Source organism: Phalaenopsis equestris, unplaced genomic scaffold (genome assembly GCF_001263595.1).
Source record: "Phalaenopsis equestris unplaced genomic scaffold, ASM126359v1 Scaffold000117, whole genome shotgun sequence".
Taxonomy (NCBI): Eukaryota; Viridiplantae; Streptophyta; class Magnoliopsida; order Asparagales; family Orchidaceae; genus Phalaenopsis; species Phalaenopsis equestris.
Window position 1 is genome coordinate 276360 of NW_018164559.1, and position 21724 is coordinate 298083.

General features: G+C 33.4%; 1 protein-coding gene across 1 annotated transcript in view; it reads left to right on the forward strand.

Annotated features, from left to right (window-relative positions):
- Positions 1 to 21724, forward strand: part of LOC110021032 (UBX domain-containing protein 6) — a 52862-nt gene that overhangs the window by 9265 nt on the left and 21873 nt on the right. The window contains exons 3-6 of the mRNA XM_020719354.1: positions 4732 to 4827; positions 9716 to 9792; positions 11376 to 11455; positions 21406 to 21466. Coding sequence (XP_020575013.1) covers positions 4732 to 4827; positions 9716 to 9792; positions 11376 to 11455; positions 21406 to 21466 — 314 coding nt within the window. The remainder of the gene's footprint in view (positions 1 to 4731; positions 4828 to 9715; positions 9793 to 11375; positions 11456 to 21405; positions 21467 to 21724) is intronic.

Here is a 21724-nt window from a genome sequence, read left to right on the forward strand (position 1 = left end):
ATTAATTATAATGTTTATAAAATTGATCTGCCAAAAGATTATAATATTTGTTTCATTTAATATTGTTGATTTGTCGTAGTACTACGAGGATTCAATAACTTTCAAAGATAAAGAAGTTCTTCTCACTAGGGGAGAATGACACAGAAGTGTTTGTGATAGATGTGGGAACGATCCAATCTGGTAGATTCACCCTTTGGGTGGATTGCTGGCCCTCAGGTTCTTTTCATGTTTGGTTTAATTTGATTTTGGGTTGCTATGTGCTTTATGTTATATAATTGTTTGCTTTGGACTGTTTGGACAACTTGTTCTTGTTATTTTGTACTAGTTTGTTATTCCCTTAGACTTCTCATCTTAGTAGTGCTGAATTCTTCTCTTCTCAAGTGGCGTGCCTGTAACTTGATTGGAGAATATGTGGTGGATAATTCTTGGATTTTGTACCTCGCACGACATGGTCTTGCTGTTTCAGGACAGCCTCCATTGACGACATTTTTTTGTTGTTTTCATCTAGGACCGCAGCCGTCCACGATTGTACAAGTGCCGGCTTTGCTTCCTCGCTGTTTTGTTCCACAAAATAGCAACTATCACTTTGTTTCCTTCCCAAATCCCTATTTGCATCTCAGTTTTCTGCACTTTGCTATCATCCCACAGCTTCCTCAATCCCTTCCTCGATCTTTACACGTCATCTTGGAATCCTGGACCAGTTTCAAATGGGGAGATAAGGCAATATGTGGAAGTAGATCACGATCTCCTTTTTCTATTGCAAGTCCCAGTTTTTTTCTGTCTGTTTGCTTTGGTAAAATGAGCAAAGAACCTAATTTTGTGTTTGGTTCAAGTGAATTAGATGAGGTCAAATAATTTTTTCTGTATTTTGTATTTTATTTTTTTGCTAATTTTTTATACAATAATGTTTTAAATTATTATATAAAATCGACATGGCTAATTTTTCGGGAGTTAGATTTACACTAAATTTAACAATTCTTATTTCAGTAAGTTTTATATTTTTTATTTTGAATTATTGAATTTTTATCCAAACTGTTGTTGAATTAACATATAATTTTTTAATTAAAATGGAAATAAAACTCATTTATCATTTGTACAATGATAAAAATAGGGGTATTTTTGTGGATTGTTTAATTTTTTATAGTTAGATTTAAATTTACAGTAAACCAAAAACATTATTTTGATGATAATTTGATCTTTTTTTATTGAATGCATACTCATGTTGGGTTAGCACTTCTGTTATTTTTCTTGAAGTGGGGGTAATGAAATTCACATCTAACTCCAAAATTTGAGAATAAAATACATGTTTAAGTAGCTTTCGTATTCGAGACTGTTCTCCTGTGAGCGAGAGCCATAACTATCTTTGTGAGCTTATGCCATAGGAAGCCTCAACTTTATAAATAAATAAAAATTTGCCCAACGTTAATAAAAATATGGCTAAAACAAACATAATCTACGTTAAAAAGAAAAAAATCTCTAGTTCTCTTTTGTATTGAGGAGGCTCTCAGGAGGAGCTGATTTTTTCCGAGCAATCATACACATAATAATAAAGAGAGATGGAATGTGTTTAACTATTACAACAACAAGTCTTTATCCGACTAAGTGGGGTGGGCTACACGAATCCTTTTTCTCCATTGTGCCTATTGAGTGTCATATTTTCATTGAATTCTATTAAACTAAAATCATATTTTATACAATATGCCCAAGTTTTTTTAGGTCAATCTCTGCCTTAACATAAGTCGAATCCAAAACATTTACTCTGTTACCCGGATCATCAGATGGTCGACGTTTAATGTGACCAAACCATCTAAGACGATTCTCTCTAACTTTGTCTGCTACTAGAGCTACACCAACCCTATCACTAATATATTCATTTCACATTTTGTCTCAAAAGTGTTGAGTCACTCATCCAGCTATGCATTCTCATCTCAACACCACTTAACTTTGTTTTTTGCTTCTCTTTTAAAGACCAACATTCTGCGCCATAGAGCATAGCAGGTCACACCACCACCATCTTATAAAATTTTCCTTTCAGTGTAAGGAGTACTTTTCTATCACACAATAGGCCCTGTGCATTTCTCAACTTCAACCAACTTGAATTCTACTGATAACATCCTTATCTATATCACCATCACTTTGAACAATGGACTCGAGATATCTAAAACGTTCACACTTTTTAATGAATGTATCACTTATAGTTATAACTCTTCCACTAGAGCTACCACTACTGAAATTACATTTCATGCGTTCAATTTTAAATCTACTCAAATAAAGACTTTTAGACTCCAAAATAAATCTCCATAATTCAAGTTTTTCTTGAACTCTTTCTCTAGTCTTATCCATAAGAAGGATATGATATCATAAGTGAAAAACATACACCAAGTTGCATCCTTCTGTTAATGTCCAGTACGAGCATCCATGACAAAAGAAAAAAGATACGGGCTTAAAGCCGATCTCTGATGTAATCCAACTGAAATAGGAAAATACTTGGTTAATCCTCCTGGTCGAACACAAGTAACAACTCTGGTATACATATCTTTAATGACTTGAATATAAGTCATATAAACACATTTTTTCTCTAGAACTCTCCAAAGGACTTATCTTGGAACCTTATCGTAAGCTTTTTCTAAATCAATAAAAATCATTTGTAGATTCTCCTTATTCTCTCCGTACTTTTCCATCAAACCTCTAAATAAAAGTATAGCATCCATTGTTGACTTGCCCGACATAATTCTAAACTGATTTTGAGAAATCTTTGTAATGTTAACCTATGTTCCGTTACACTTTCCCATAATTTTAAAGTATGACATACCAACTTAATTCCTATAGAATTTGCACACTTTCGTGCATCCCCTTTATTCTTTAAAAAAAGACCAAAATACTCTTCCTTCGCACAGACATCTTTTTAGTTTTTAAAATAATATTAAAGAGTTTTATAAGCCAAGAAACTCCTAAATCTCCTAAATATTTTCACATTTCAATTGAGATATCGTCAGGTCCTACTGATTTTCCACCTTTAGTTTTGTTTAAAGTTTCATCAACTTTTTTTAAACTAATATGATGCTAAAAATAAATCGTTTTATTATTATTAACGATATTAAGATCAATAAGTTCGGTTGTATTTTCAGAAACTTCATTGAAAAGTTTATCAAAATAGCTCACCTACCTATGTTGAATAGCTTCCTCTAAAAAAAGCTCTTTTTAATTTTCATCTTCAATACACTTTATTTGAATTAAATTTTTACTTTTCTTTCCTCTTTGTTTGGCTGGTTTATCCCTATATTTTTCATGCTTTTTAGTATATAATCTATTATAAAGACACTAAAAGTAGAAGCTTTAGCATCACAAATTATTTCAAGGACTCCTTACGGGCCACCTTATATTTTTCCTAGTTTTTTTAAACTTTTACTTTTAAACTAATTTTTATAACACAACTTCTTTTATCTTTTATCTTTTTTTATACATTATTATCTTACCACCAACCATTTTATTTATAACAACATTTTCTTTTGATTTTCAAAGTACCTCCTTTGCCATTTATTTAATAGTACTTATTATTTTATCCTACATAGAATTTGTTTCTTCATGAACGTCCCAAATATTAAATATTGTTATCCTACATAGAATTTGTTTCTTCATGAACATCCCAAATATTAAATATTATTAAATATTGGAAATTTTTTCATAAAAATAATTTTTTTTATGTTTTTTAGGTGCCCCCATTTAATTATATGATAATGTTTCCTTGCATTCTTTATCTTACAACTCTTCATCTTAAAATTTAGAACTATTAGTCGATGTGTATATTTAAATTTTCAATTGGAATGACCTTACAATCTTTACATTCTCGACGATCTCTTTTTCTCATAACAAAATAATCAATTTGTATTATATTAGATTTATTCTTTTAAGTAATAATATGCTCATCTCTTTTCTTAATTAAAACATTAGGAATAACAAAATCATACATTAAAGCAAAATCTAATATGTTTCTATCCTCTTCATTAATCACTCCAAAACCTTAGCCACTATGAATATTTCTAAAATTTTCTACAACTCTATCAACATGTCTATTTAAATCTCCTCCAATAAAAATTCTTTTTTCAAGTGATATCATTTGTATTAATTCTTCCAGACCATTCCAGAATTTTTCTTTTGAACCTATATCTAAACCTACTTGAGGAGCATAAACACTAATAACATTAAAAATCTTAGTAAGACTATTGCCTCAATAAAATTTTACTTGTAATATTATCAATTGTAAATCATTTCATATATGATTACCAGAGCCATCTAATATATTATTAGGGGAAAATGTAGAATGTTATATTAGCAGATGTTAGGTTATGCCTTATTAGATTCATGTGCCATCTTACACATGATTGAAATGATTCAAATATGCATGCCAACTAATCTCCCTTTTCTAAAGCGTTCATAAGATAATATCCATTAAAGCATTTCAAAGTTGGACCTACTCTTTTACTGTTTTTAGAGATTGCATGCTTGAATTTTTGGGAATTATCATCAACTAGAATGTATGTGATATGAGGTCAACTGTAGAATCCATGTTTTGGAATTGATATAATGCCATCCCCGTACTACTAGACTACAAGAACAGTTCCTTGCTTCTGCACTGTCCTGCTGAAATATTGTGTCCACATCTTGATTTTTTTCCCTTTTTAAAAATGTTGTCATGCCAACTATACTCTGAGTTTTATTCATTTTCTTTAGAGATGATAATCCCAGAGGTTGATAAGAGACTTCTGGAGGAGCTTGAATTAATGGGTTTTGCTACTGCCCGGGCTACAAGGGCGCTTCATTATTCTGGTGAGATTGTTAAAATTGCAAATCTGTTTAGTTTCCTTTTATTGATTGAGATGCCATTAATATTCTTCTTTTGGTGATTGAGCTGTCACTGATTTTTCATTGTTATCTTAGATATTAACATTATTCACATTTTTGGCCATTGATTTTTTTTTGTTGATAATTGACCTTTCAATTTTTTAGGGGAGCTTGAATGAAAAACTAGTACATCTTATTTTTTAATTTACCATCATGAATAACAATAGGCTTGTTTTGCTCTATTTGTGAAAGTAATTTCCGTCATTGGATTTTGTGTTAGTGCTTCACTCCTTGTATCCCCTTAGATGCATATTTTTTGGCTATACTTTTGGGTGGAATTATGTTCATTTTCTCTTAGTTAAAAAATGATGTTTTTGTGTTTTATGTTTGACAATGAGCTCAGTTTCTTAGACCAATCTGGCATGAGATTGAGTTAAGTTCTCAAAGTCTTGGCAACTGTGTATTTAGAGTAGATATGGACATAATGTTTCTTTTCTAAATGTCATGGGATTTTTTTTTGTTCTTTATTTTTATAAATTCAGTGATATTTATATGATGACTTACAAGTTCACAAAAGATTGAAAATTTACCATGTAATTTGATTGAATTGGACATCATATACCCGCACTTTTGTAAAAAGTATGATGAGACTTTTCATATTAAACTCGCCTCGCAGATCATTTGAGGTCCCCAATTTTGTGAGCATTTTATTAAAAACTTGCTATTTAGGAAGGCCGGGAAGTTTAGTTCATGATGTATGAAAGAATTTATCCAATCAATTCTATAATAATGATCTCTTTTTTATTTAAGAAGGTCGTGTAGTTTAGTTCATGATGTGGGGCTAACCGTTTCAGCTAAGAGAAGGGAAGGGCTTGCCGGTTCATATGTATGGATTAGGGTTTCCGCCCGAGAGGAGGGGTTTCTTCGTCCTAGTTATCTTCTATATATATGTTATGTTATGTAATTAGGGTTCAGTTCTTTTTTTGAGCTTTCTGTCAGGACAAACTCTAGCGTCCCTTTTTCCTTTTTATGGCTGCATCCGACTGCGAGAACGTGCTTTGACTACAACTCATCTCAAGGTGTTGAGTATTATTCATTTTATTGCTTGCTACTGCCCTCCTCTTTGCTGTTGCTGCTGCTGCCCATCTTCCTGCGCATCACCTTTTGCTGCTCCCCTTTGTCTAGATTTTATGCCCAACCTTCCCCTAAGCCCGTAGCCCTCTCTAGCAGCCCGTTTCTCCCTCCTAGCCATCGCTCCTACCATAACCTGCTCCCTACCAACCTTCCAACATGCCGCGAACCTTTCCCTGCCCTTAATCTGTCTTCGCCCAACTTTCCAGCCATCTCCCTCCTCCAACCTAACCCCTCATCCATACTGACAGCTCACCCCCACTATATTCTGACACCAATTCCGCTTGCTGTCTCCTACCCCATGCCCCCTCGCCGCTGTTCCACATGCTATCCAGCCTTACCCTAGCAGGATATTATTGCTGTGTTGTGTTTTCTTTCTTGTTTTGAGTCGTCATTGCAACCCGGTTGCGTTTGGTGTAAATAAAATTTGTTTTCCTATTGGATTTTGGTTTAACGCTAGTGTTAATTGGTATCAGAGCTAGTCTAACCTTAGTCATATTTTCGGGCCCCTACCTAAGCTATATCCACCCAAATAATGTTCTTTCCTATTCCCAAACCATGGACAAATTTTGACCTAGCCATAAATTTTCCCTTTAGTTTTAAAATCAGTAACCCAAAATTAATCTTCCTACACCTTCAATTTGTCTCATACACCCTCTTCCACCCCCCTAACCTAAATCTTAGCCATGCCACCAAGGAGATGCACGCCCGAGCTTACCCGAGAAGAGATATAGCGAAAGATCCATCGACTTCAATGAAGGCTTACAGACATTGAGGATAAAAACCTGGGGGAAGTTACCCTCGATCATGATAGGGAAAGTTGAAGGGGCTAAAGAAACGAGAATTTCAAACCACTTCCATAAGAAGAATTTTGGTGATGAAGAAGACGAGCCATGACGCTTTGGAATCCAATATCAGAGGTGGCCGAGAGAGGAGGTTACACGTAAGGACACATGCACTTCAAAATATTGGTGGATTTACCAGAGTTTGATGGAGGTATGGATCCCGACAACTTCATCGAATGATTGCAGTTAGTTGAGAGGATCTTTGAGTACAACAATGTGCTAGAAGATAAAATGGTAAGATTGGTGACCATCAAATTGAGAAAATGTCTCTTTGTGGTGGGAATACTTGTAGAGTCAGAGGAAGAGAGAAGATGGTGAGAGGATTACCAAGTGGGAGAAGATGGGGAAGACGATGTAGAGAAAATACTTACCTAATTACCGACAGGATATGTTTCTGAGACTCCACCACCCACAACAGAGATATCTAGTGGTAGAGGAGTTCACAACATAGTTCGACCAGTTGCAGATGAAATGTGAGTTGATTGAGTCAGAGGAACATTCCATAGCCCAATATCTATGCGATTTGAAACCTGCTATCAACAACATTATGCAAATGCAAACCGTATTAAATCCTGTGAGATGTCAAGACTTTAGCCCTAAAGGTGGAGAGGCGACTGAAACAGAACAGGATACCACCACCCGTCGAACAACCATTTTTGCCACAAGAAGTTTAGAAAATTGGTTCGGATAATGACTAAGCAACATTGAGTGAGAAGAAGCTTGAGAAGAGTAGCACACTTACTACATTCTCTCAAGAAATTGCTTCAGATGGCATGGATTTGGGCACATCACATCTAACTACCCGACGAGCTGAGCTGTCTTTTATTGAGCAGGGCGTAGTGAAAGAGGTTAGCGACAAGGAGATAGTTGGAGAATAGGGCAGGGTGTATTATCGTCCACTGGATAAGGGTGAGATGCTCATGATTTGACGGGTCCTACACATTGAGGATACAAAGGATCTACAGTGGCTCAATCACAATATAATTTACTTCCATTGCACAGTGAATAGGAATTTTTGTAGTCTTATGATCGATGGAGAGAGCAACAAGAACGTGTCGTCTACACAGATGGTTGAGAAATTGGGCCTAATGACTCAGAGACATGCCTAGCTGTATTATTTGATGTGGCTGAAGGAGAATAGGGTCAAATATTGACTTGAGATGTCTAGTGGAGTTTTTGATTGAGAGACTGCTGTAGGATCATGTGTAGTGCGACGTGGTACCTATGGATGTTTGCACTTTTTGTTAGGGAGACTGTGACAATTTGATCGTGGGACTCAACACGACAGATTCACAAACACCTACTCCTTTACTAAAGAGGGAAAGCACATCATCCTTCTTCCTTCGGCTGAGCCCAATTTCACATTTACTTGCCCTTGCCAGCAGAGCAACGTCGATGGGACTAGTTTTGGTGACGATAGAGAATTATAGGACCGAGACACCGGCTCCAAACATGGGACAGTCATGATAGAGAGTATTTCAGGACATCACAGTCAATTTCTTACCACCATGACCACCATTGTTCGAGGAGGTTTAGGTTACCCTCACTCCAAATCAGGTTGAGTTGATCGTGGATTAATTTGTGAGGATTCAACAACGTATGCATATGCGAGACTTGTAGACTCAATTCAGTTCAGTAGTGACCCCCAGAGGAGTGGATCAATAGATGTATGCTTGCGATTGGAGGAAAATTTTCATGTGTTTGGAGACAGTGTAGTTGCTAATGGGACCCGGGTGCTTTTCAGACCGTAGTACACCCTTCAGCACCAAAATGTTACAACATCACCACCACTGGCAATGGTTTGATAGAAGCTTCGATAAATGAGGTCGAAGCTCCCCCAACTTGGGATAATAACGCGCGTCCTCGGTGGGGGGGGGGGGAGGGTGTGTGGGCGGGGGGTAGAGGGGTTGTACCAGCTGTACCCTGCCAAACTAGTTCAACTAAGAGAAGGAAAGGCCTTCTGACCCATAGGTTAGGGTTGCCGCTTAAGAGGAGGGGCCTACCCCACCAAGTTATCTACTATATATATATATATATCACATTTAAAACTTTTATATATATATACACACACATATATTATGTTAGTTTTATTAGGGCTCAGTTTTTACTTTGAGATTTCTGTCAGGATACTCTTTTTGTCCCTTTTATCTTTCTAGAGCTATATTCAATAACGAGAAGGTGATCCGGCTGTAACTCGCCCCGAGGTGATATGTATTCTTCTTATCATTGATTGCTGCTGCCCTTCTCCTACTGCTGCCACCCAACTTCCTACACACCACTCCCGCCGCCACCGCCGCTGCCCCCTTAATTTTGAATTGACTGTTTCATAAATAGACATGCATTCAGATTTTCAGTGAAGAAGTTGAGCCAAATCTTGGCAAGTTAGAGCATAATTAATGTGCTGTTCCCCGCTCTACTAGAAGCATAGTCATCCGTGGACTTTGAACAAAGTGAGATTAAAACAATAAATTATTCTTAGAGTGACATTGCAAAATGACATTAACGCATTATTTTGGTTTAGCAGTTTCTTAAATAGACATGCATCCAGATTTTAAGGAAAGAAGTAGATCCAAATCTTGGCAAGTAAGAACATAATCGATTCAGTGTTCCCCACTATATTAAAAGCATGTTTTTGTGTGGAAATTGAGCAAAATGTCATTAAACCAACAAATTAATTTTGGAGTTGCATTGCAAAATCAGTACTTCCTATACATGTTGCGCCTTAAATCCTTATGGTAATTGATTGGGGTGGATGTGTATTCATGCATGTACTTATGCTTATAAAATCACAGTATGGTATAATTTTTTTATGCTTGAGATCAAACTGAATGGTTTTCTTATAACAACAATGTTTTATTGATATACCCATTCATAATATTTGAGATTTATGCTTGCAGGTAATAGTAGCATTGAGGCTGCAATTAATTGGGTTGCTGACCATGAAGATGACCCGGATGTTGATCAGATGCCTTTGGTATTTTTCTTTTTTTCCTTTTAGAAATGTAGGTGTTGCCATGTTTTTATTGATTTTTTTGATGCACTTCAGTAATATTGTTAGCTCTAAAGTAGTCCTCGTTTTCACTTGTTTAGGATTTTGTGCGGTAGAGAATTATACTAATGCAGTGATGTTTTCTCTGAGCTTTTATAACTCACGCAGAGTTTTATTCTCTTTCCTAAATAACTTTGTTGGAGGCAATGAGGAAGGCTATTATTAGTTTTGTGAGAATGGCATATTTTTTGTACCACCAACGCTTTGAAGGAATTCTCGATATACTGTGAGGTGCAGAATATAATTGTTCATTTTCTGCTTTGTTTTTAATGATTCAATCCTTTGAGATAAAAAATGCAGCCATTAATGTTTTTTTCCATGGATCTGCGCTAAGCTTTGCGTAGGTTGCTTCCATAAATTTGATGCTAGGGGTTGTTTAAAATTTCTATGTAGTTTGGAGAGATGAATCATATACAAAGTAAAGTCTACATGCAGTGCTGTGGAATCTACTACTATTTTTGAATGGTAGCAAGTTCTGATAGCAGGTCTTCTGAAGCTTTCTCCTTTAATAGAAATGAGAAGTTTCAGGTCACTTTCAATTGCTATGGCTATTTTTAAAGTTGATACTTGCATGTTCTTCTATTGGTTCTCGTTCCTATGATTCTTTAAACCAAAAAAGGGCATTTTTTTATGGTAGGACAACTGGAATTGAGCTGTGATAAAATTGATGATGCATCTCTATGTTTGCTCAAGCTTCATTTCTTTTTCATTTTGCTTTCTCAATCTTCCATGATCCGTGTTGAATTTAGTCAAAATAAAATGTACTAAATGAATCATTCTCTTCCTAATATTACCGAACTGAAAGCAAGCTCACATCATTTTTATACTTTTTTCTTTGTGATATCATGCATGCGTTCCTATATTTAGGGATCAAACTCTGTGCTGGGTTATTCTTTTCCGCTTGATTTGCCTCACTTATGAGTCTTTTTTTTGTTTAATTTTCTCTTTTAATTAGGACTGAATCAGCTTCAACCTTAATGGTGAGCAAATTTATTTCTAGGTTCTGGGCAAAATAACTATTGAGATGAAAAAAATTGTTTAATTTTCCAAATTATATAGAAAAATATTAAAGTTTCTATTATTTATCAAGAAATCTCGTATTCTAGGGTGGGCAATTGCTCTCTCTAGGCTTAACCTAGATCCACCACTGCTTTTGTTGCTTAGTAAATGTTGAATTTTTAATGTTTCCATGAATGCTCGTCACGTATTCTATGGTTAGACTTCTTAGATCATGCAGCATAGATGGCTTTCAGATTTTCATCATCACTAAGAGTTATCCATCGGGGTCTGTAAATATACTGAGATACGTTGCAGGTGCTTTTTTTTTCATTGTTTTCACGCCTCATGTTTGTGATAGGCTGGCATCAACCTTTATTAATTTGGTACTTGTTTTGGTAGTACAATTACAATATCTCTGTGTTGTACTTGCCTATGTATATTCCTAGTAGTTATTGGTAGATTTCCTTAAATTTAAGTTTCTAACGCCTCATTTTCTCGGGAACTTTCAGGTCTCCATTAATAGCTCTGCAGAAACCAGCAAGAAAACTTTGACTGCAGAGGAAATTAAGATTAAAGCTGAAGAGCTCAGGTTTGCTTCTTTTATATTATGTTTTTTTGTTGTAAGGTTGGTTACAGTAGCGTTAGTTTTTATTTGTTTATTTTTTAGAACCTAGATTTGCATTTTTTAATTTTATGATTGGTTGGTTGAAGTCCGCCATATAATGAATTTGCCGAGTTTAATTTTTAATTGTGGCCATTCAACCAAGTACCTGTTTTACCTTCGAACAACATGCCCATTATAGCAGCAAAATTTGATTAGATTAGTTGCAATAGCGTTTTCAATATATGCATGTTGTTTTTATTATTATTATTATTATTATTATTATTATTATTATTATTATTATCTGGCTTAAGAGCTTGAAATTATCAATATGAGAACAAATGGTTGGACGGGATTTGTAAATTATATTCACCAACTCTAAGGCCAATATCAAAATTAAAGTTCATAGACATTCTTAATATGTCCGTATCCTACTCAACAAAAGAGGCATTAATCTATAAAATTATTCTAAACTAAAAATTTAACAAATATAATAATAAAAATATCACCTTTTTTTTGTAGTTTTACTTCTATGATATACAGTTTTTTTCCTCCTACTCTTTCAATTTTCAAGATCTTGCGTTTGAAATATGATTAAATATATTGATGGGATATCAAAATAACTTAGTGCATACATTACCATTCTATGTTATAGTAATATAATTGAATTAGAAGGCAACATGTGTATATGTTAAATTAAATAAATTGGTGTAAAATCATTTGACATATCGTTTTATTCAAGGATGTCAATGTTAAAGGTTTTGTATATTTAATAACACGAATAAAAAATTATTTCATATCTTATTTTTATTTGATTCATTTTTATATATTATATCCGTCATAAATAATAGTCACAACCTAGCTATGAAGTTTAGAATTTTCAAGCAGTGAACAAACGGTCGAACAATTAAGATATATTAATTTAACAATATATAAAGACTTACAAGAACATCCAAATAGTAAAAAATCTCTAAACCACGGGAATCTACTTTAATCAAATACAAGGAGATCCAGCTTATAGCAGTACTAGTAAAAAAAAGAAACTAAACACAAAAATATTACTGTCTGATACCTATTTTCATTTGCTCGCATATTTCTATGAACATAGTCTTTCTTGTTTGTCATTTTAATTCAAAGTAGTTTTACTTGAATTAAATATTTATTCAATAGGTATTATACAACTGAGTGAATAATTACAGTTTCTCTATGTTATAAGCTTTTATGCCTTTGTTTTAACATGTAGGTGGTTTAAAAATGTTAAAACATCAAAATTATTTTTTTATTAAGACTGTTTTTAATAATTTTATTTTCTTTAATTGGAAACTCTATAGAATTTTAAACACATTTAATTTAAGAAGCATTCACAGGAGCTCTATCTAAAATATTGTAAACATCAAAATTATTTTTTATTAAGACTGTTTTTAATAATTTTATTTTCTTTAATTGGAAACTCTATAGAATTTTTAAACACATTTAATTTAAGAAGCATTCACAGGAGCTCTATCTAAAATATTGTACCAATTAATGTACAATCATTTTTTTCCCAACTTTTTTCATTTTTATTTTCTTGTATGGGTATAAGTTACAGTAGTGTCCCCAATTAATACCATAAGTGGATGACGATAATGATTGACTTAAACTTATATTTCACTTGCTTTTCATCTACTTTTTTTTAGTTAACTGAAATATGCATTAATCGTTTCAGTGTGAATGCAATGCATGGATATTATTAAAAATATGTTGCATTGTTTATATGATTATACTAAATCTGAATGTTCAATAATTTTTTTAACGCCTGCAATGAGTTAAAAAATTCAAATATAATTTCAATTAATTTCAAAACTGATTTTATACTTAAGAGAACTACATATAGTATAACTAAAAATACAATTACTCACTCGATCTTTAATTGATTTATCTTGTCACTTAGCTTTCAATCTTCATTTTCTTTAGCGTCCTATCTTATTCTTTTTCAAATCTCATTAACACCATTAATTGATCATTTCTTCAATCACTTCTACAACCTGTTGTTGTTCTCCAATCAAGATCCTCGATTGCTCTCTTTCTTTTCTTTTGAACTCAACAATTACTTTCAACCTTCTGATTCATTTACTTGGCAAACCATCGAAATCATATTTGGTTTAGCTCGTCCCTACTTGAGTCATTCTCATGTCTTCCGCACATTTATTGCATGTCATCACTGTTGGTTCCTCACCAATACTGATGTATGTGGTATCCGTCTCTTTCAATTGCGAGACATCGTGTTCTTGAATCTTTGAAAGTGGAGTCTCCGCTCATCTTTTTGGTTAACCACACCATTTCTAGCACTCACATGCTAGTCATTCGGCCCAAAGGTGCTTCACCTCTCATGTGTGTTGCCCCTTGGTATGGAAACCCCATCTCCTGCTCTTTATTCCTTCCCTACTACACGTGATATGAGTCTCTCCTTTCTTCCATCTCCATCTCCGCTCTCACTTGAACAATCACATTTAAAACTTTCATCCATCCTTTAATTGATATCAGTCGAATTTGAATCGACACAGCAAATTAGTTTCTTATTTATTTTACTGTTATTTTTATAACTATTTTCTTATTTCAGCAATATCATTTAAATTGTACTATTTAAGGCAATTTAATATTAATATCCATTTTCAATTTTATGCGTGGGTATTTTAGCATATCCAAGTGGTAATATAAAAGGGCGAATTTCATCAGTCAACATTCGCATGGGTGCAATTTTATATAGTTCATTTCATTCACATTTTATGTAAACAAATTCTACTTGATTTCAATTCATTTGAAGCTTTCTAACCAAGTATAAGGCAATATTCTATTATATGCCCAGATTGATAACACTAGTAATAAGTGTTTTATGCCCAGATTGATAGCACTAGTAATAAGTGTTATATGCCTAACGCTAGTAATAACTGGCCTTATCACTACCGAAGTAGTATTTGCCTTAGGCTGCTTCTAATTTAAATCTTCTGATCAAAGGGTATGTTCTCCTTCATTAGCGGTCTTCGTTTTATTTAAATTTCTATGCTTCTGAGCGATTTGAAACGGTGTTTTTTTCTGGCCCTCTCCCGTCTCCAATAGTATTGGATAATTGTTAGTCATTAACGATATTAAAAGTTGTTTGATTGTATCTTTTAACTTATAAGAATTGATGGCATTTTTTCTTCTCCATTTGAAATCAATTGTGATGCATGTCTTGATATTACTGTAATTCTACCCTTATGTCTCGTATACATTTCTCTCATTGTATCAATCTTATAAATTAATTTTACATTTAACTTTGTGCAGAAAGTAGTATAATCATTCTTTGAAAAGTTCTACAGCGTCTTCTGAATTAAGCAAAATGTTGGGCGTGTCCCTCAATTTGTTCTGATGTTGCCCTCCACCACTTTCGCTTCTCCATCTAACATGAATTTCATTGAGATAGGATATACTATCAAGCATCTTTTCAATATGTAGCTTGTTTTTTATTTTAATTGGTCTTTCAATTTCTGTAAATAAGTGTGGTTGCAAATCATAAACTATTGTTACTTCTACGAGATTGAGATCTTAAATCTATGATCATTTTTGTCACTTTCGTTAACAATCGAGTAAGTGTATTGGTATTCATAATAACATGGGCAGTATTTCATCTCCCACCAAATTTTCATCTCTCATCAACTATGGAGTATCCAGCTTGAGATATATAGGATAACATTACTTCATTGAGTCTAACCATGTAACCTTTTTTTTATGAGAATTTCACATTAATTATCCTATTGACTCTTCCATCACAATTAGTATTATTTAATACAACTTGTCTCTTATATATATATATATATATATAGTCTTGACGCAACATAAAAGCTTGAAATTATTAAGGCAGAAACATACGCTGGAAACTCCTTTTTTATTTTAGAATAAAATTTGTGGTACTTGCTCTTTTATGATATTGGATCATTTTGGTTGTATTGAATTTTGGTATCTTAAGAATATTTAAACTTAGTATATGTAGTTTAAAAGTCTAACTATCGTTTTTTTTTCCAACTCGTTATTTGAAGTTTTCTGGTGTAGCATGATAAATATTTTAGTATAAGCTTTCTTTGATTTTCTAGCATTTGTTTTGAATCAATATTAAATTGAGGTCAAAGTACTTAAGATTGATGTAGGATGCTTAAGGTCTTAGGGTAACTATTAAAATGATGAAATGAATGTATATAATACAAAGATATTATAATTCACAAATCACGGACCACTAATTACTCAAATAATAACTTTCTTCATGTGTAAACTTAAAAATGCATAAAACCAGAACTAAATGATAACGATCGATCAATTCGAAGAAATTCATGTCATAATAATGGTTAATTGAATTTTGCATGATAATTAAACTTCCAATTGTAGTAAATATATCAACATCTGAACTCTTGCAACACTGTTTTATTAAATATCTAAGAAGAAAATGATAAAAGAAAGAAATCTTAAAAACAAGAACGTTTCAGGCTTCTCGCCATTGTGATAATAATACCGGAGTTAACTCAAACCACCATAGAAAATAATTATTATTACTAAATGCGAATAAGCGGTTACAATCAAACACACTTTAAAAGGAAAATTCAACACACGACACACAAACTCATGTAAGGGCAGATCCCGAGTGATGGTGGTTATGGTTAGGGGGCTTGGAGAGGCGGTGGCAAGGTAGGGAAGGGGTTTCTGGACTGTGGATTGGGGACGACAGCGATTATGGGCGGCTAGAACAACAGGGCAGCAAGGGATGACAATCCAAACAGCGGCAGTTTGCTGTTTGGGACTGCTGGACAGCAGGAGAACAGCAAAAGAAGGTGTTGCAGCTGCGGCAGCGATGGTGAAGTTGGGACAGCGAGGGCAACGGGGGAGGGCTGGAGTGACGATGGCAGCGAGTATGCGGCTGCAGGAAATCTGTGAGCTGTCAAAAACAGCATGAGGGGGACAGCAGGGATTGTGGAAGGGAGATGGCTGGGCAGAGATGGCAGCATGCGAGAATGCTGGAATCATAGGGAACTTGGGCTGGAATGTAGAACTGCAGGAAGTACATTGTTGGCGGCTGTTCTGGGCGGCTGCAGCAAGGAACAACAGGTAGGAGCAGTGTGGGGGGATACGGAAGGAGAATAGGGAAGATAAACACCAACTTGGGAGATAGATGTAATCGGATCATAACCCAATTCCTCGGATACAACTTTCAAAGGTGAAAACAAACGCTGGCGGCTGTCCTAAACAAACTCACGCCAAAAACTCAACCTAGAGCATCTGAAAAACAAATATATAATAAGAGGATAGTGAGGAGTCGCCTAGGATGGCTGGCTGATTCCAAGCGGCCAACATCATCACGGGACTGCAGCAGATTGCAGAAACAAAGGCTGCAGCAGGGAGCGGAAACAACGTCCCTTTGGGTAGCTCCCTCGTCAGAAAAAAAACTTCCTTTTTCTTATCACACTTGCATTGCATTTGATAAACTCCAGCAGCAAGCCCGAAAAGTCAAGATTGAAAGAAGAAATTTAATTGAATTTATTTTATCACATACCTCAAAATAATTATTTATAAACTCTCCTCTTGGCTAGGGCTCGTATGTTTCCTTGGGTATGGGAAATAGATAACAAAAATCTTGCAGAAGAAGTTGCAAATGGGAGCTATAAGCATGCAATGAAGAAAAATCCGAACAAATACACAGTTACTTGGAGAGAATAGGCTGGATAAATGGTTGAGTTCATCTCAAAGGATAAAATGAATAGCAGGTTTTACATGCTTAAGCTACATCCATGTAATAGAATATGCTTAATTCATTAGGGAATTCCAAAACCCGCTATTAAAAGCATGTATCTGAAAATCATGTACGGGAACACACCCAAGGCTTCTTCAGGAGTGGTAACCATTGCAGATAGATTTACTTAATAAAATAAAAACAAGTCCAAGCAAATGTTGGCATATAATTCCAAAAACAACCCTAAATAGATAATATTATCTTGAACCTTATCACCTCACTGAGCTATCCAACTATGAGTCAAACCAGCTAATTCACTAATAAAAATATCTGTTGGAGCATCCCTTCTCATGGGCATTTCATAAATAGTCGTATGCAAAATATCTATCATTAAAAATAAAAAATAAAAAATAAAAAAATCCTACTAAAATAAATGTGCTCAATTCAAATTTTTTATCAATGTTTTTGTAGAGTGTAAACAGATCCCTATCTAAGGTGCTTATGGATAGTTTTTGTTTTTCTAGGGATTTCAATTTTAGGCATTTGACCCAAAAAAAAAAAGACCATATTTTATGTTGTCATCATAGTATAAAATGTTGCAATTTTTGCCCGATATCAACATGAGATAAGGCTCAAATGACTCTTGCAACTTTAGCCTTGTCATTTGGAAATGGTTCGGCGGCTCCTTCTGTATCGTATGTTAAAAAAAAATAAAAATTATTCCCATGTTATTAAGAGGGGAGATTGAGCCAAAGGGGATGAATCCCCTATGCTAAATCGAGGGGACGACAAGGGAGAGAGAGAAATGGGGAGATTTGGAGGGAGGAAGGGAGTGTGGGTGTTGGCTTATGGCTTGAACTAACGAAAGTGAACCCATAGGAGACTAGCAGACATCCGTGTGCCGGCAGCTTTCATGAGTTGTGCGATGGTGGGCTTGAGTGTTGAACCGAATGTGAGCTCGAGCAGTCACATGTGAAGGCAATGAAGTCGAGAGGGCTATGTCAACCTAACGAACATGATCGGAGCTATGCGAATGAAAAATTGAAAGGAGTTGAATTGAGGTGCGTGGAGATAGAGAGCTGAAAGAAAGAGATAAATAATTATTATTTGGACCTTCGTCTCTAGGGCCCAAGGTTAACCCAAGCTTCTCAAATTTTACTTTTGTTTTTTTTCTTGAAATTACATTTGAAACCCTAAAATTAAATTGTAGTCGAAGGCAAATTTTAGAAGAAAGTTTAGACAAGATTTTATTCTATCTAAAATGAGTTTGTGAATTTGCAAACATTTGATTTTAATTTATTTTTTTTAAATTAAATGTATTTTAGGGTTTTGAGGAATTAATGATATAAATTTATGTTGTTGACATATAGGAAATTTTTTAATGTTTAGAAAGAGAATGATTAAGATTATAAAATAAGAATATAGTAAATATTCAAAAGGATAAGGATCTAGAAAATAAACTTAGACTTGTCAAGGAAAAATAGTATGTAGTAACACATTCAAAATTATTATGAATATCTTAATTTGTGAAAAATTTTATGTTAAGGCTATAAGCAATAATAGTTAATTCATTCAATAAAAATTAAATTATTTAAATTGATATATAGTAAGACATAGATAGTTAATGAAATCAATTTGTAGTAGATGAAAGCAATCATGATTTAATATAATTTAAATAATAATTATAAAATAAAGAAAAAAGTAAGCATAATTTTATTAAATTAGGAGCATTTAGATTAACTGACAAATAATAACTATAGTTTATATATGTAATCAAGAATTGAAAAGATTAGCTAAATACACTTAAATGAAAGAAAAGTGTTATTAAATGATAAAGTTAAATAAATATTAATATAAATATTTTGTATGTATATAGATGCTTTGTTGGAAGGTGTAAAGAAAAGTCAAACAGTAGTTATTAAAAATTGAAGGAGATACTCTTATTTCTAAATTATAGCAATAACATGGTGTTCTTCTAATTAGAAGCATTAGACAATATTATTGTTTATTCAGATAGATTAACATTGCAACTTTAATCATGATTTATCAGCTTTATAGGTTGTATTGATCATATTGAAATGTATTTCACATATCTTCTAACATGCTTAAATTTATTTGCACATACTAATTATTTTAAGCATATATTTTATGATATAAAAATATAAATAAAATGAACTATATAAAATACTTGTCCATGCATGTTGACTACTGGAGTCCACTCCCTTACAACACTAATTGAGAATACTAAGGTACCCAGCTAGCGGGAAAAAAATAACTATATTGATGTATCTTAAATGATACATTTTAGACGACACTCTTGAGACAATTTATAAAATGATATAGATAAGTTATAATATCGTAAAATGTGATAGATTGTTATGGTTATAATTGAATAATAAACTGTCAATTGACATTATATTGATTCATTGTATTTGATAAGCATGCATTTTATTTTCTATTATCTTTATGTTACTGTAATTTTAAAGATATGAGTGTTCTTTGAGTTGTTAACAGCTTATGATAACTTAAACTAATATTTTTTATATCTATGTCTTGGACTAGAGAATTAGTGAAAGAGTGATAATGTTTATAGAAGAAGTGGCCAAACTATAGGAAGATAATTACATTCATAACTATTTACTTTTATGATTTATTTAAATTTTAGTCAGTGGTTCTTTCAATTCCATTATTAATTATTATTATTTATTAGTTATAATAACTTAAATTGAATCTCATCAAATCATCGTCTATTCCCATCTTGATAATTCCAAGCATTCGTCCCGAGTCATGATGTGAGTGGCTACTGTGGCGTAAGTCAAATAATTATTAAAAGTTACTGAAGAGGTTTGGGATCTTCTTTTTGGTTGGATCTCTCACATTTACCTTAAGATTTTTAAAGTGCGGGGATTCTTTTAAAATACATTTATTAGTAATATTGATCATTTTTCAGAAGGGAAGCTCCAATATATTATGCACAATTAAGTGGAGTGGGAATGAATTTAGCTTGAGGAATGTTAATTTGTTTGCAGGATTACTACTGCTTACTACTTATAATTTACCAAACTAACCAACTATCCATTCAAAGCTGCCTTGTTTGTCTGTCTCCTGCCTGCGAGTCTATGTTTGTGTTTTGGTTTCTATTTCCGAGAATACAAGCTCTTAGATTCTCACAATTTCAGCCTTTGGAACAGATTATTTGTTTATTGAATTGGATCACATTAAAATTAAAGTATGATTGAGGCTTCTATATTTGCTTTAGCTTTTAATATTTCCAAAAAATTAATTTCATTATTAATTCTTTAAGCAGTAGTTTTACAACAATGTTCTCACTCACTATGTTGGAATTGGGCACTATAAAATGCTTTAGTTAATAAACCCTAGACCTATGTTGAAGGTGGGTACCTAAGGCTGGTTTGGCTTGGCCTAGACTTGTGTGAGGTAAAATTGAACAGAAGAATGTGTAAGACCAAGCATGGGCAGAGAAACTACAACTGGTTAGAGGCAGGAGATTATCTGCTGAAGCTTTCATTCCTTTCTTGGACAATCTTGTTGTGGATGTTTGATTTTTCATTTAGAAAGATGATACAATACAATGAATATTTCTCATTGATTTGATGAAATAGAAAACATATATAATAGATCACCCAAGCCCTTGTCAAAGCTGTCTAGGAACATTTGGTTGTTTTCCATTTGGAGTACATTTGATTTATTTTACCTTTTTTTATATGTTTGCATTTAATGTTTGATGTATGTCTTAATATTAAAACTAATCAATAACTGGATCATTTTCTTTATGTTTTTGTCCAATAAGAGAGCTTGTTTACACTTATCTATCTATGATGAAACATAGGCAAATTAGTTTGACTTCTCTATAAATATATTGCCCATTTTTCAGGGTTTTTTAGGATACCATACTTTATCACCTTGTTCTTGTCAATTTTCCTGTTTGTCACCAAAGGTTCTTGCTTGTACTTGTATATCTGGATTTAGTGGACCTTTTTCTGTAACCTCGTTTAAGATAGTTGGAACAATTAATTATGTCAAAATAAACTCAAGTTAGTTTCCTTTTTTTTTTTAATTTTTTGATATGTTGAGCAGATGAGTCATTATAAATGAGTTATTGTATTTTTGATGTGGTATTTGCATATTTGTGATTTTATTGCAATAAGTTCCTCTTATTCATCTTTTGTGATTTTTATTGCAGGGAACGGGCTCGTAAGAAGAAGGATGAAGAAGAGAAGAGGATGGAAAGAGAAAGAGAGAAGGTGTCTTGTTGATTTTCTCAGTTTGATCATTATTATGTTTTTTGTTGTAGCCTATTTTATAGCATTATTAAATTTGAGGATATTAGATATTCAATTTCAAACCATCAAAATTATGTTTACTTTAGCCACCAAGGATAATCTTTAGGAACTGAACCATTAATTATTTCTCATTGGTAACTAGAGGAAAAATATCATTTCTTGTTGTAAACTTAAGCTACCTTTTAATTTAATTGCAACTTGCACTTTTGCCTGATATCT